The sequence below is a fragment of the Cetorhinus maximus genome, chromosome 2 (assembly GCF_964194155.1).
Source record: "Cetorhinus maximus chromosome 2, sCetMax3.hap1.1, whole genome shotgun sequence".
In the NCBI taxonomy this organism is placed as follows: Eukaryota; Metazoa; Chordata; class Chondrichthyes; order Lamniformes; family Cetorhinidae; genus Cetorhinus; species Cetorhinus maximus.
In genome coordinates this window covers 28,010,136-28,025,475 of record NC_135880.1, presented here as the reverse complement: position 1 = coordinate 28,025,475, position 15,340 = coordinate 28,010,136, and the positions used below count along the sequence as shown (strand labels likewise).

General features: G+C 44.3%; 1 protein-coding gene across 4 annotated transcripts in view; it reads right to left on the bottom strand.

The window, feature by feature from the left end:
* tenm3 (teneurin transmembrane protein 3) overlaps window positions 1–15,340 on the bottom strand; it is a 1,130,593-nt gene that overhangs the window by 214,656 nt on the left and 900,597 nt on the right. For all 4 annotated transcript variants that reach the window (XM_078561809.1, XM_078561821.1, XM_078561828.1 and 1 more), the window contains one exon: window positions 14,593–14,831. In XM_078561809.1, the coding sequence (XP_078417935.1) occupies window positions 14,593–14,831 (239 nt within the window). The remainder of the gene's footprint in view (window positions 1–14,592; window positions 14,832–15,340) is intronic.

Here is a 15,340-nt window from a genome sequence, read left to right as displayed (position 1 = left end):
TTACTGCAGTTGAATGTGAAATCAGAACCTGACAACCAAGGTATACTGCTACTTTTTGCATGAAAGCACAGCTAACATTGTTTCACATTGACACACACACATGATAATGCTATACTTCCAAATCTCAGAATCACCAGATGAATGGGAATTCAACAGCAGCTAGGAGGCAGTTGGCCCATTGTTTTAGAACTCTCCTATAATGAGGTCTCCTGGATGATCTGCTAACTTCCAGCATATTGCACTGATATCTATGCTACTCAACTGTCCGCTTGTACCACATCTGACCAGCTGCCCTTGCAATAAGTTCCATTCCTCTATAACCCCTGCTTGATGTGCAGTGGCTCCTGGTCAAGCACCAATTTGAATTCAAAATTTTCATCTTTGTCTTCAAATTCCTCCATGACCTAGTCCTTCCCTAATCTCCTGTAATCTCCTCCAGCCCCACAAACCCTCCCAGGTACCTGCGCTCCTCTGATTCTGGCCTCATCAATATCCCGATTTTTATTGCTCCGCCATTGGTGGCTGTGCCTTCAGCTGCCTAAGGCCTTAAGATCTGAACTTACCTTCCTACAGTTCTCTGATTCTCTTTTCCTTCTTTTAAGCCACTCCTCAGCACCTACCTCTTTGACCCAGCTTTTGGCCATCTGCCCAAATATCACCTTATGCGGCTCAGTGATTTATAATGCTCCCGTGAAGCTCCTTGGAATGTTTTGTTACACTGAAGGGACTATATAAATATAAGTTGCTGTTGGCACCTTTCTTCTAAAATCTACTTGGCCTACCTACACACAAAGAGATGGATGTTCACTTGGTGTGATTGTGTCTAAGGAGTAGTAGCAAACAGTAAACCTAGTTTACAGCCCTCCTGATTTTTGAAGTCAATGGAAATTGGGAGGGATTACAAGCTCAGATCAAGGGCTTTAAAAACAAGAATAAAGTTGATGACCATGGTTGTGAATTTCCTTGAAACTGTTCTGCTGTCATAACTAATCACATCAACAAGCGCTCCTGCCGCACCTCCAGAACTTCCAGTCACTTCCGCAGTACTGCAGCACAGCTCCATGGAAATTCCCGGACAATGTCTGCTTTGCAAAAAATTAACTGCTGCCACTCCAAAAATGCAGTCTTTTAATTCACTGTGAAAAAAATGATACCAGCAATTCAATGTCAAATATGACGGAGCACTGAGTTCTCAGGACACTTAGCACAAGTGCTTCCTCTGGATTTCCTTGTGCCTTTCAGTTTTAAAATCTACAGCCTATAGCATTAAGAAACAACAACAACGCCAGAAATACATTACCCAATGTTCCAGTCGCTGGAACCTCATGGGAATGTTTGATGAAGCACCGTAGCTAAGGTTCACATGGAGTGTGGCACATCACAGCCACCATGGGTTGCCTCTTTGGGTGGGTGGATGGAGGTCAGAGAGGCAAAAGAATTGAATGAATAAAGACACGTGTGATTTACTTTGCTGCGTAGTGTAATCAAGGACAGAGATGCCAATGCAGCTGAAGACGTCAAGGTAGACCCAGCACGGCAACATTTTCAAAATGCAAATACTCCTGACGCGTGACAGCATTTCCTTAAAAATAATAATTGGTTCGATGTCTGGCGCTCACTTGTCAGAGGTAGGTTCAGCTGGGTCATGTTCCTGGGTAACAAAACAATGTTTTTATGATAATGCCAAACCATTTTGCAAATGTCAAACATGGCATAAATGCCAGCAAATGAGGCACTGGAGATCTGTGAGGTAACTGCAGGTTGCGGTTGGTAGAGCAGTAAAGTGAACAGGTCCATTTAGCGAAAGAAAAATGATCAGCCGAGTACACTACTGTGGAGATAATGGATAGTGCAGATTGCGGATCATTGGCACGCTGTCACTGCCAAATGTTAAACTGCACCCCCTGTACCACTCTCAAGATTACAATTGTGAGCACAGTGAAAGATTTAATGCTGTGTTCCAATGGCCCATTTGCATTCCGGTTCCTTTAGGGATTGAGCTAGACCACCTCAGTTGCAATTTGCTGCTTCAGTTTGAAGATTATTTTGCAAGTTGTTGCAAGCAGTGTGCAAAAACAGTTCCCCAAAATGAATCTGATTAATCAGCTGAGTTGTGGTCTCTCTGGGCACTTTTTGTTAACAAGACCAGCATGGCTTACTCAATGCTTTGGCTGGCTGTAATAACCTAACCCACTGAGGGTAGAACACAGATCAGACATGGCTGGTTTGAGTTAGAAGTTAGGGCTGCTCCAAAAGGCTTTAATGACCTTGGTCTATATGTGGGTTGGGAAAGGAATCAACAAAGTTTCTGTTACAGTTATGAGATTTGGAAGATTATAATGTTTTGGGGCTCTATCTTTAAGTTTTGGGTAAATTGAAAGAGGGTCATGTGCCCTGTTTTGCAGTCTACCTGATAGTAAGCCTGGGTGGTTTGATTCTTAGAGATCAAAGGAAGGCTTAGCTTGTTTTACTGGGAAGATGATGCAACACATTTATCCTTGGAGACAATGGCAGCAGCATGTCTGTTAACGGTAGAGATGGTGAGTCTCCAAAGTCCCAGAAAAGTGTTGAGAATGGTGGGTTGTAAATAGTTGTGCTTTCAAGTTCTCATTTAATTCCTAGATGAAAGAGAATTGGGCTCTCAAGGATAGCTCATTTGCATTTCTACCTAGATACAAGACCCATGTCATTCACATTGCTAAGGGGAAGGATGCAGAGGAAACCATTGTAAATATCAGGTTAAAGGCTTGCCAAGAATATCACTATATATCACACACACTGTTTTTGAGTCTGCCTGGATTCAGAAGAGAGGGAGCAGCTAGAAAAATTTGTTTTGCCACACAGGAATGTAGGTGGGAGCTTGCGCCTGGGTAAAAACGATCAAATCATGGGGAGTTAAAACAAGGCTAGAAGCATTGCTTAGTTTGGGCTCAAGGGGGGTTTCTGGGAAAATAAAATTTACTGTGAACGGCAGTTCTAAGATTGCAAGTTACCAGGCTGAGACAAGGAAAAAATGGGAATAAACTTTCAGGAGCTAAGAATCACTTTGGATTGATTCTGGGAAACTGAATGTCTAGTGAAGGACAGTGTAAAGTATACTTATGAAGTGTGTTTTTTTGGTTGTGCTAAAAATAAGAAGCGGGGGCTCTTCTGTTAGACTTAGACGTTTACAGCACACGAGGAGGCCGTTTGGCCCATCGTGTCTGCGCCAGTCAAAAAAGATCTGACTACACTAAGCCCATTTTCCAGCGCTTGGCCCACAGCCCTGGGGGCTAGGGCAATGCAAGTAAATATCTAAGTACTTGTTAAATGTTACAAGAGTTTCTGACTCAACCACCCTTTCAGGCAGTTGGATCCAGACTCCCATCACCCTCTGGGTGAAAAAAAATTCTCCTCAACTTCCCTCCTGGCCTTCTACCTCTTACCTTAAGTCTATGCCCCCTGGTTATCAATCCCTCTACTAATGGGAAAATTACCTTCCTGTCCACCCTATCTATGCCCCTCATGATCTTGTACACCTCTATCAAGTCCCCTTTCAACCTTCGCTGATCCAAGGAAAACAACCCCAGCCTGTCCAATCTTTCCTCATAGCTCAGACCCTCCAGCCCTGACAGCATTCTGATAAATCTCCTCGACATCCTCTCCAGTGCAATCACATCCTTCCTGTAATGTGGTGACCAGAACTGTACATGGTACTCCAGCTGTAGCCTAACCAGTGTTTTATATAATTCCAACATGACCTCCCTGCTCTTGTATTCTATGCCTCAGCTAATAGTCAAGTCACCCATATGCCTTCTTAACCACCTTATCTTCTGCCTGTCCTGCTACCCTTGGGGATCTGTGGGTATGCACACCAAGGTCTCCCTGATCTTCAGTAATTTCCTGGGTCCTACCAACAATAGCGTAATCCCTTGTTTTGTTTGCCCTCCCCAAGTGCATTACCACACACTTTTCCAGGTTGAATTCCATTTGCTGCTGCTCTGCCCACCTGACCAGTCCATTGATATCCTCCTGCAGTTTACGGCTATCCTCCTCACTATTTACCACCCTTCCAATTTTTGTGTCATCCACAAACTTCTTGATCATACCCCCTACATTTAAGTCCAAATCATTTTTGTACACCACAAACAGCAAGGGACCCAGGACTGAGCCCTGTGGAACTCCACTGGAAACAGACTTCCAGTCACAGAAACATCCCTCTACCATCACCTTCTGTTTCCTGCCCCTCAGCCAATTTTGGATACAACGTGCCACTTTGCCTTGGATCCCATGGGCTCTTACTTTCTTGGCCAGTCCGCCATTAGGGATCTTATCAAAAGTCTTGCTAAAGTCTATGTACAGCACATCAAATGCCTTACCTTACCCTCATCAACGCTCCTGACTACCTCCTCAAAAAATTCGATCAAATTTGTCAAACATGACCTTGCCTTAACAAATCCATGCTGACTATCCCTGATTAATCTGTGTTTCTCCAAGTGCAGATATATTCTGTCCCTCAGAATTATTTCTAGGAACTTCCCCACCACCGAGGTTAGACCGACTGACCTGTAATTTCCTGATCTATCCCTTCCCCACTTTTTTAATAATGGGACAACATTAGCAGTCCTCCAGTCCTCTGGCACCTCACCTGTGGCCAGAGGGGATTTGAAATTTCCTGCCAGAGCCCCTGATATCATCTCTTCCCTTGTCTCTCTCAACAGCCTTGGATACATCTCACCTGGGCCTTCGGATTTATGCACTTTTAAGGCCACTAAACCCGCTAGTACCCTCTCTATGTTAATTTCCTCTAATATTTCACAGTCCTCCACCCTGATGTCTATACCTGCATCGTCCTTTTCCATTATGAAGACCGGCGCAAAGTACTCATTGAGGACTGTACCCACGTCTTCCGGGTCCACACACAGATTACCTCTATGGTCCCTAATTGGCCCTACTCTTTCCCTAGTTACTTGACATGTCATTCTTTCAGCTACTGACTGCATGAGGAAACCTGTTGTTGGATTTTCTGTGGGTTTTCTGGTAGAGGCTGAAGGCTACAATTCTCGACATGCCCGTAAGTTCCAATGCAAGCGCAGAGCACAGCAGGGAGACAGGCATTCTGTTGACAGCTGCCGGGATTGGGCAGTGTGCCTGTGTGGGGCTGTGGCATGAAACAATGACCACGGGATTGGAATGAAGCGTGAAAAAGGAGCCCCCCCATGACAAGACTGGTCAGGACCTGAAAAGGTGGCTGAAGGTCACTAGCTCCATGCAGCTGGGGCTCAGAGAAGCCCCTGGGGATCTGGGGCTGAGGAAAGCCCAGGAGCAGTTGATAACTCCATGCTGCTGATGAGTTGGGGCTCAGAGAAGCCCTGGGGCAGTGCCAGCTCAGTGAAACCTAAGTGCAGTTGTCTGCTATATGGAGAGCAGTTGCTGGCAGCAATGTAGCTGAGGAGCTGGGACCATGTGACGCTGGATGTTGTATCCTGGCCAACACAGTGGGACACAGTCTCAGAAGTAGGTCAACTCAGCTGAAAAAGAAGAAAGCTGGATCTGGAAGATGATCTGAGAGAGATCTGGAACAGTGTGTCTTTTGGTGAGGATTATAGCCGTGGAACTCGGTTGGAGTTGAACTGCTTTCAGGTGGGGCTCAGGCCAGCTCTTTGAATGAGAAGAGCTGAAATATCTTGTGAGGAAGGCAGAGTTTAAAGACTAAAATAAAAGTAAAACGTGGCAGATGCTGAAACTCTGAAATAAAAAGAGAGTGCTGGAAAGCTTCAGCAGGTCTGGCAGTATCTGTGGTGAGAGAAACAGAGTTAATGTTTCAAGTCTAATATGACTCCAAAGAAGAGTCACATTGGACTCAACGTGTTAACTCTTTTTCTCTCTCCACAGATGTTGTCAGACCTGCTGAGTTTATCCAGCACTTTCTGCTTTTATTTCAGAGTTTCAAAGAAATTTGTGACTCACAGTGATTATTGACGGTGGGTTGCTGAGAAAATTCGTGGGATCTGCTTTGGTCATGTTTGCTACTTAATGCACAGTTTGATCACACCACGGTTTGCTTGAAAATTCTGTATGTTAGAGTATAAGAGAGATAGTGCTGACTCTTGTATAGTAAAATTTCTTCTGTTGGTTCGAAACCATGGAATCTTGCGGCTTTATTCTCCTAGTAAGCAACTGAAATTTCAAATTTCATCTACTTATACAGCATAAGTTATTGGTCCCTAACCGGATCGAAGCAACTGCAAGTTTGAATTTCTTTTTAAAAGTTATTGGTCTCTACGGGGATCGTAACACTTCCCACTCCAATTAGGTGCTCAGTGGTAGCACTCACACCTCTGATTTGGATCGGTGTGTTTGAGTCCTACTCAAGAGATTTGAGCACATTATTTAGGCTCACATTTTAATACTGAGAAAGTGATGCACTGTCAGAGATGCTGTCTTTTGGACGACACTGAAACTGGGGCCTTGTCTGCCCGCTCAGGTGAACGTAAAATATCCCGTGGCACTATTTCAAAGAAGATTTTGCTTCTGTCTTCACTCTAGAGGATACGAAAAACATTCCAGAAATAACTGTAAATCAAGAGGTGGAGGGCAGAGATGAACCTGGTGAAATTACAATCACTAGGAAGGCAGCACTGAGCAGACTGATGGAGCTGCGGGCTGACAGGTCTCTGGGTTCAGATGGACTTCATCCTAGGGTCTTAAAGAAGTGGCTAATGAGGTAGTGGATGCTTTGGTGTTAATTTTCCAAAATTCCCTAGAATTTGGAAAGGTTCCATCAGACTGGAAAGTAGCAAATATGACCCCTCTATTCAAGAAGGGAGGGAAGGCAGAAAACAGGAAACAATAGGCCAGTTAGCTTGATGTCTGTCATGGAGAAGGTGTTAGGGTCAATTATTAAAGAGGTTATAGCTGGGCACTTTGAAAAGCTCAAGGTAATCAGGAAGAGTTAGCACAGCTTTACAAAAGGGAAATCATGTTATAACCAATTTATCAGAGTTCTTTGAAGGAGTAACATGTGCAGTGGTTACAGGGGAGGCTGTAGATGTTCTGTATTCTGATTCCCAGAAAGCATTTGATAAGTTGCCACATCAAAGGTTACTGCAGAAAATAAAAGCTCATAGTGTAGGGGGTAGCATACTAGCCTGAACAGAAGATTGGTTGGCTGGTAGAAAACAGAGAACATGCATAAATGGGTCTTGGTCTGATTGGCAGGATGTGGTGAGTGGAGTCCAGCTGGGGTCTGTGTTGGGGCCTCAACTTTTTATAATTTATATCAATGAAGGCATAATAGCTAAATTTGCAGACGGCACAAAGATCGGTAGGATAGAATTTCTGAATAAGTCATAAAGAAACATAAGAAATAGGAACAGGTGTACACCATTTGGCCCCTTGAGCCTGCTCTGCCATTCAATAAGATCATGGCTGATCCGCTTGAGTTTCAAATTCCACATTCTCATCTACCCCCGTTAACCTTTGATCGCCTTGCCTAACAAGGATCTATCTACCTTCCCCTTAAAAACATGCAGTGATCCCCCCCACATCTCTGCCGCCTTCGGAGACAGAGCGTTCCAAAGTCGCACAACCCTTGAGAGGTAACATTTCTCCTCATCTCTGTCCTAAAATTGCGACCCCTAATTTTAAAACAGTGCCCCCTAGTTCTGGAACCACCCACCAGAGGAAACATCCTTTCAATATCCACCTTGTCAAGACCATTCAGGATCTTGTATACTTCAATCAAGTCACCCCTCACTCTTCTAAACTCCAGTGGAAACATGTCCAGTCTGTCTAACCTTTCCTCATAAGACAACCCACTTATTCCAGGTATCAATCTAGCAAACCTCCTCTGAACCACCTCCAATATGTTTACATTCTTCCCTAAATAAGGAGACCAAAACTGCACACAGTATTCTAGATGCAGTCTCACCAAAGCCCTGTATAACTGAAGCATAACATCCTTACTTTTATGTTCAACTCCTTTCGTAATAAAGGATAGCATTCCATTAGCCTTCTTAATTACTTGCTGTACCTGCATACTAACTTTTTGTGACTCATGTACTGGAACACCTAGGTCCCTCTGCACCTCAGAGTTATGCAGCCGTTCTCCATTTAAGTAATACTCTGCTTTTTCATTCTTCCTGCTAAAGTGAACAACTTTAAACTCCATTTGCCAGATCTTTGCCCACTCACTCAGCCTTGCAGATGGATATAGATAAATTGAGTGAGTGGGGAATAATCTGGCAGATGGAGTATAATATGGGAAAATGTGAAGTTGTTCACTTTGGCAGGAAGAATGAAAAAGTATAGTATTACTTAAACGGAGACAACAGCAGAATTCCGAGGTGCAGAGGGATCTAAGGCCAGAATTTTATGCCCCGTGGGCGTACACGCATATGACCCAAACAGACGTGAAATAGTGTGCGATGACGTTGGACGAGCACTCCAACATCATCGCACACTCATGTGATATTTCGCTCGGTGGGCACATGCGGCAGTTGGAAGCACGCCCACCGACAGTTAAGTGGGCAATTAAGCCCATTAATGGTGCAATTAAGTGATTTTACATGGCCCGTCCACATTTATGGTTGGCGGACGGATCAATCTTCCAGGCGGCATTCATATTTTTGCTCAAACTTCAATCCAGGGCGGGATGAAATCTCTACCGGGAAATAAAATAAAAGGAGATATCTGGGACTGTTTTTTTTTGTGAGGTATGCTTTCAGGCGCTTGATTGTGCTGCATGAGCATATTTTGCAGCATTTTTGTCGTTTCCTTATCTGTGGAGGTCTGCAGCTTCCTGGAGCAGCTGTTTGCCTTCAGGGAGCTCACTGGAAGCGCTCACCCACACCCCCCAGTTAGGTGGGCACCTGCCCTCTTCTCTTCTGAGGTGGAGCATAATAAAAGGAGGGGCCGGTTTGCGGCCTGAGCTCTTCTTTTTCTGTTATTGCTTATAAAACATATCAAAGAATATTCATAACCAATAATAATAAATGCCATCACATCCTGAGACAGAGAAATAGGTGTGGATTTATATTCAAAACATTAGACTTTCTTCCTCGAGTTACCTTCTGGAAATTTTCTGAACTTCTGGTCTAAACCCAAACAAGTGGTAATATTAGACGTTCCTCGCCCCCACTACTGTCAACCTTACCCTTCAACATTCAATGTCTAGGGTTTGCACATTGCCACTTTGGTACTAGAGAACATCTGACTACTTTGGAACCATCCCAAAGCATGGGGTGTGGTTGGAGGGATGGGGGTTGGCAAGGGGAGTGGGGAAGAGGTGAGACAAAGACAACAACTGTGTTGTAGGAAGACTAAACTCCAAGTGTAACGTTAAAGAAATCTCAGGGTGAAACAGAAGCACTCCTGGGAGTAGGAGGAGGATTTTAGCAAGATCACACACAAAGTGGTTTCTAGGTGTTAAACCTGTGTTATGAATTCTTTTGATCACGTTCCAATGGAACACATGCCTTCTGAAGAGAGGGGAGCACAAACACCAAGGGGAGCTGGCCCAGAGCCAGTGGTGTGCATTCAAATCAGCATCACTTTTTCTGTTATCCCGTCAGTACTGCAGCTCCTTGGCACCGTTACAAAATATGAATCCTCTGACATTGCGAGAGATTTGTCTCCCTAGCCTCAGTTAAACACTCAGGCTCATGCACCTGACCAAACCCAGCTGGGATCACAGCCTAGCCGGCGTGAAGGAGCGGGAATTTGGGTTGGCAGTAGGCTGCGGCCAAAGAAAGGGTCCTGGCTTTCAGTTCAGTGGTGAGGGGGATTATGATGGGGGTGGGTGGGGACTGAGGGGCAGTGGGGAGGCAGAGGAAGGCTGAGGTTTCCTTATGGGGCCTGCAGCAGGATTGTAAGTGCTAACTTTCTTTTGCGGTATTAACCCTTTGAACAATTGAGCTTTGTTGCTGAGCATTTTGTTTTACCAACATTGACTAAACTTGCTTAACTAAGTTCTAAGTTAACTAGGTAACAGTACAAAAATAACCCCAGTGGTCACTGGGCACACAGAATATCTTGAAGAAATTATTCCAACAGGCAACTAATTTCCCCGTATATAAGATATGTCCTAGCATTGCTATTCAACAATTTCTACATCAATCTGAGGGAAACTGGTCACTGAACAAATGCTGAATCTGGTGCCCTGTCCTAAAGAAGCAGTTCACCACTGTATTGCAGCTGGCCTACTATGGTCAAGGGAAGATACGTGTCAGCTGTTCAATATTAGGGCTTCATTCTGTTTAATTCTGTCCTACCTCGACAGAAATTGCAACTGAAGCTGCCTGTGACCCTGATAATATTTTACCGAACCGACATCACACGCAGAGGAAATAAACCACTACTTCGGCAGCATGATGTTACCTAAATATGTCTAAAAGCAGCAGGCGACGGAATTGAGACACATAGTTAATGAGTGCCCATTTCAGCCTCTTTCAGCTGCATTGCTCAAACTGACCAGATGCAGGGAGGCATTTTACTATAAATATAACACACCAATTCCTGATGCCTTTCAGTAGGAACACGAGTCACTGGGGCGCGACTGCACACCACAAACTACTTCAGCACAAACAACGAGGCTTGTGCCGAGCTCCAGCAACATTATTATTTTGCTTGGCAACAAAGTGTTTATTTTCAAATTCAAATGAACTTCTCTCGCGATATATATAAGTGCCAGCTTGACTCAGCGGCAGCACTGTTACCTTGGAGTCATATGTTCAAGGTTCATTCCAGGAATTGAGTGCATAACCAAGATCAGTGCAATACTGACCTGTGTGCTGCACTGTTGGAAGATTGGGATGAGAGGTTAAACTGTGGCCCAATCAGCCCTCTTCAGGTGCATATAAAAGATTCCACGGGCTGGATTTTATCCAGAAGTGGTGGCCCCGCTCCCCCCCCGAAGCTTAAAAGTCAGGGGTGAGCCCGCCTCCACTTGGCTGAGTTGACCCGAGCCAATTTTATGCCCGTTGGCTGTTAATTGGCTTAGGGCGGGACTTCTGCCCCCAACTGGGAGGAAGCCTGCCTCTGTGAGGTGCCAGACAATCAAATGGCTGGCCGTTCTCTTGTGGTAGCAACCCCACTGGGATTGGTGGGCACTGCTTGGGAGACAGGCCATCTCCAGTGCTGAGGAGCCTTGGAGCCAAATTAGAAGGAGAGGGCGGGTTTTGCCAAGGCCAATCTGGCAGGCCCCATCAAGGGGTTGGAGGATCAAGTTCAGGAGGGCAGAGTGCGGAACACAAGGAGATGGGGAGTAATGACGGGGGTGAACCTGCAGAGGGCCCAACCAAAAGAGAACCCCAGACCGCAATAAGGCCGAGCATCCTTGCCATGTGGCCTGTGCAACACCATGGAGGTGAGTAGGCAACGAGCACAGCACTACTACAATGGTACACAATTTTATCCACTTCCCCCCCCACCTGATAGCTCCTTTCTGGGTGGGGGTGGGGTTAAATTCCACCCTGTGTCATCATTTTAAGAGTAAGGATGGTACCCTGCCAAACATTTATTATCCATCAAAACAGATTAGCTGGTCACAACTCATTACTGTTCATGGGATCTTGCTTTGCACAGATGTTAGCCAACAGAGCAACAGTAACTGCATGCCACAAGTATTTTTCTGACTAAGCATGCATAAGATGCTGTATGAATGCACGATTTTTCCTTTACTTGTAAAAAAAAAGGTTTCCTGAAATATCCGTATATATAAATATTACTTCAAAATAAAATTGAAAAGATATAAAATCCACTCAACTAGTAGAAAGCAAAACCTGTACAGTTATTGGTGTCAATGTGTTGCTGCTGTTGTTGAGAGGAGAAATGAGGAATTCAATATCCGGAGTCCCTTAAGGGTCACCTCTTCTCCCAAGCATCGAGGCTCATTGAAGAGCAGGTCCAATAAAGTCGACAAGAATGTTTGGATCCCTACCCATCTCAAAGAATATATTAGACGTCTAGAAGTGAGAGGATTTAGACAGCACCACATATCATTAAAGACCTATTAAGATCCCAGGTTTGACAGATATACGAGGCCTCTGGTAGAGAGAATTTAAAGTATCAAAGCCACCAAGATAACGGAACTTTATTCTAACTCTATTCTATTTAGTGCAAGCATTCCAAAGGTAAAATCTAGCTCAAACTTTGGCAAATAACAGGAGTGTGTGACCACTGAAAAAGGTGCCAATGAGAGCAGACCACATGGGCTGGGGGTATCCTTGGGCCAGCTCCCACTCTGTCACTGTAACTTTCCCAGACGTGTGGTGAATGTTCCACGCTTCTAGTCAAGTTACGGCAGTGAAGTTACCTTAACTCTGAGGAATTTCCTGGCCTGTAGTAGTTCCACCGTTATCGGCCCTCTATAAAGCAAAGCGTTTGTCTCTCAGAGAGAAGCCCTGTGGGATCTGAGTCGGTCATATTCTGTGGGTCTTAAAACTGCCAGGGCTTTCGTTTACAGTTCAGCGCTGGGATCAGGACTCATTTGTTTTCAGTTGTGTTACATCATGGCCTCTGACCTTTGATTAGGAGTGTTAGTACCAGCAAAAACAAATGGGGAAGGATACTGCACAGCGCTTGGGAGTGGTGGGACCTTGGTGAGAACGCATATTTGTTACTATGGATGAGAATTCCATGGCCTCGAATGAACTGTGACCAGCTGCAAAATGTATTCACCAATGGAAAGCAGTGTCTGCCACTCTTTGGCGATCTTAGGGCAGCTATTGTACCCCACTTAAAAACGCTATACCCAAGTATTCAAATCGCTTATGCCAGATCTCTACAAATGTGAACATTGACATAAATAGTGCACAGATCAGCAAGCATAAATATGAAAATTGAAATCAAGGCTTTCAGCGGATGTAAAAAGTCCTAGAGCATAATTTGGTGCAGGGGAGACCTGCCAATGCCCCAGCCAACATTCATCCCTCAAAACAAATCGGCAAAAGGGGTTGAATTGGTCACTTATCTCAGCTCTGTTTGTCCGGATAACAGCAACTATGCTTTAGAAGTATTTTTCTGCTGTTAAATAAATGAAAATTCATATTTTGTTGATCCTTTATGTTCTTTACACAAACTTGTTTGACCAAAGCTGGTTTCACAATGTTAGCTAAATCACAACATCATGGAAACCGCTGTTCCTTCACTGCCACTGGGTCAAAACCCTGGAATTCCCTCTCTAACACCTCATGGACTGCAGCAGTTCAAGGCGGCAGCTCACCGCCACCTTCTCAAGGGCAATTAAGGAGAGGCAATAAGTGCTGGCCCAGCCAGCGATGCCCACATCCCGCGAAAGAATAACAAAAAACATGGTATTGACTAACAAAATGTCTCCTTCCACTGGGCAGCAGGGCTGTGCTTGTGACGATAAACAAAAACTGATGTTTCTATTTCACATGTTGACGGGTTTTTATTTCACACTCGGGCTGGCAGGCTGTCAGCTTTAGTCATGGGTTTCTGGGGATACCTTCCACTTTAACAACATCTTGCAAGGGAACTAAATCTGGGAATCTGTGTCCTGAGACATTGCATTCAGGTCATACTAATCAATTGGAATTGAATGTGACCTCTTAAATGGGAGGGGAGGTGGAAGTGAGGCTAGAATATAACGTGCGAATATTGCAGGAGTTTGAAAAGAAATAAGTAAACATTTCTCCTCAAATACCTGTTCCTCTCTTCTGAAAAAGCTGACTAATCCTGGATTGAGATCCACCGGAACCAGCTGCTCTCTGGTGCCTCACCCAAGTGGCCATTTGCATGTGTGAAGTTGGGCAGTAAGTAATAGGAAGACATGCATCTGTGGACATCATTAATTAAGCCTGCTGTGTTCTCCATTGGCTGCCTGCACACGAACATACACCATTGGCCAGCAACCAGGAGCAAGAACCTCGAGTTGTTTTACTGAACCCTAGTTAGAGGCAGGGAGGCCAATTGTTGCTAGCTTGCTGCTGGAGTTGTAAAGGAAGAACTGTATTATCCTTATAAAATGCACATAGTTACGCAATGGATAGGGTTAGAAGTGCAAGTATATATCCATCATTTCCATTCCGAATGGTATTTTCTTTAAAAACATATAACAATAGAAACAATAAATACATTTTGATCTGTCCATGATTTATTTATTTTGTATTCTCTTTGGGATTTGTACTGCAGCCTGAATTTATTTTGATGTGAAATTCCAAATTCTTCTGAGAGACCGAGAGAGGGAGACTGAAACCCTGGTTCGTTCCAGAATCTAATGGCAAACTACACTGGGACTCTTTTTGTTTCCAAAGATAACTTTTTCTTGCCTTTTCGATCTGAGCTGATATACATTCATCAACTCAGTAAGTGACTGGGTCATGCACTAAAAAATCTTCAAATATCAGCAAAGCTCACGAGGCAACCCATCAAAACGAAGTAGCAGCAGAGAATGCTCTCTCCGAAGGGGAACAGGCTTCCATCAGGTCGCTGCTGTCAAACCTTTTGAAAACACAGCAACAACTTCTCCAATATTACAGTGACCTTTAGATATAAATAACGCCATAAATCATTCCGAAATCATGCGTGCTTCCTACAGAGAAAATAGAAAAACACAACCGAGGTAATGATGTGTGGCTAAGCACCTACCTATGAAATAAGACAGCAGTACTGCCAGTATGACTGACACGCCGATTGCACAAAGGGCTGTGCACTTCCAACTGCAGTACTTGGATGATTTCTTGAACTTAAAAGCACTTCTGGAAAGAGTGTTCCTAGGCAGTGGGCGTGGAGGCGGTGAATAGACGGCACTTGAGGCCATGGTGTAACCAGGCGAGGCTGTGCTGAATAACGGCGTCGTGCCTGTTCCGGTTTTGAAGAGAAAATGCCTGAAAAGAAAGAGCGGAGAGGAATTGTGAAGAAATGCGAGCGAGCCCTGACGGACGCAACATCCAACACTGTGCTTGATGATAAAATGCACGAACGCCTGGGTTTCTCACAGTCGGGTTGAACATACAAACATGAAGCGCACGGGGTGAACAAGGCAGCTTAAGATGGCTGAAGGACTTGGAAATGGAATTGAAAAAATACCTCACTCCAGATTTATAGGAGTGTTCACACAAAAACCAAGTGATTGATTCTACAGACTGAAATACTCCAAAGACACTTCCTACGCTGAGTTTAAAGGAAATGTTTACCAAACACATTAAGTATTCTTGCTTAATAAGGAGGGTGGGAAAAGCAATACTACATTACCATTGGCTGTATTAATAGCCTGTAACCATTTACTTTACTTCCAAACAATAGTGCTGATTGTTTAATTGTTCATATTGTGAAGGGTTTTTAAAAAAGATTCTGACAGACTTTATTTTATTGAACAAGTTAAACCAGCGCTCCG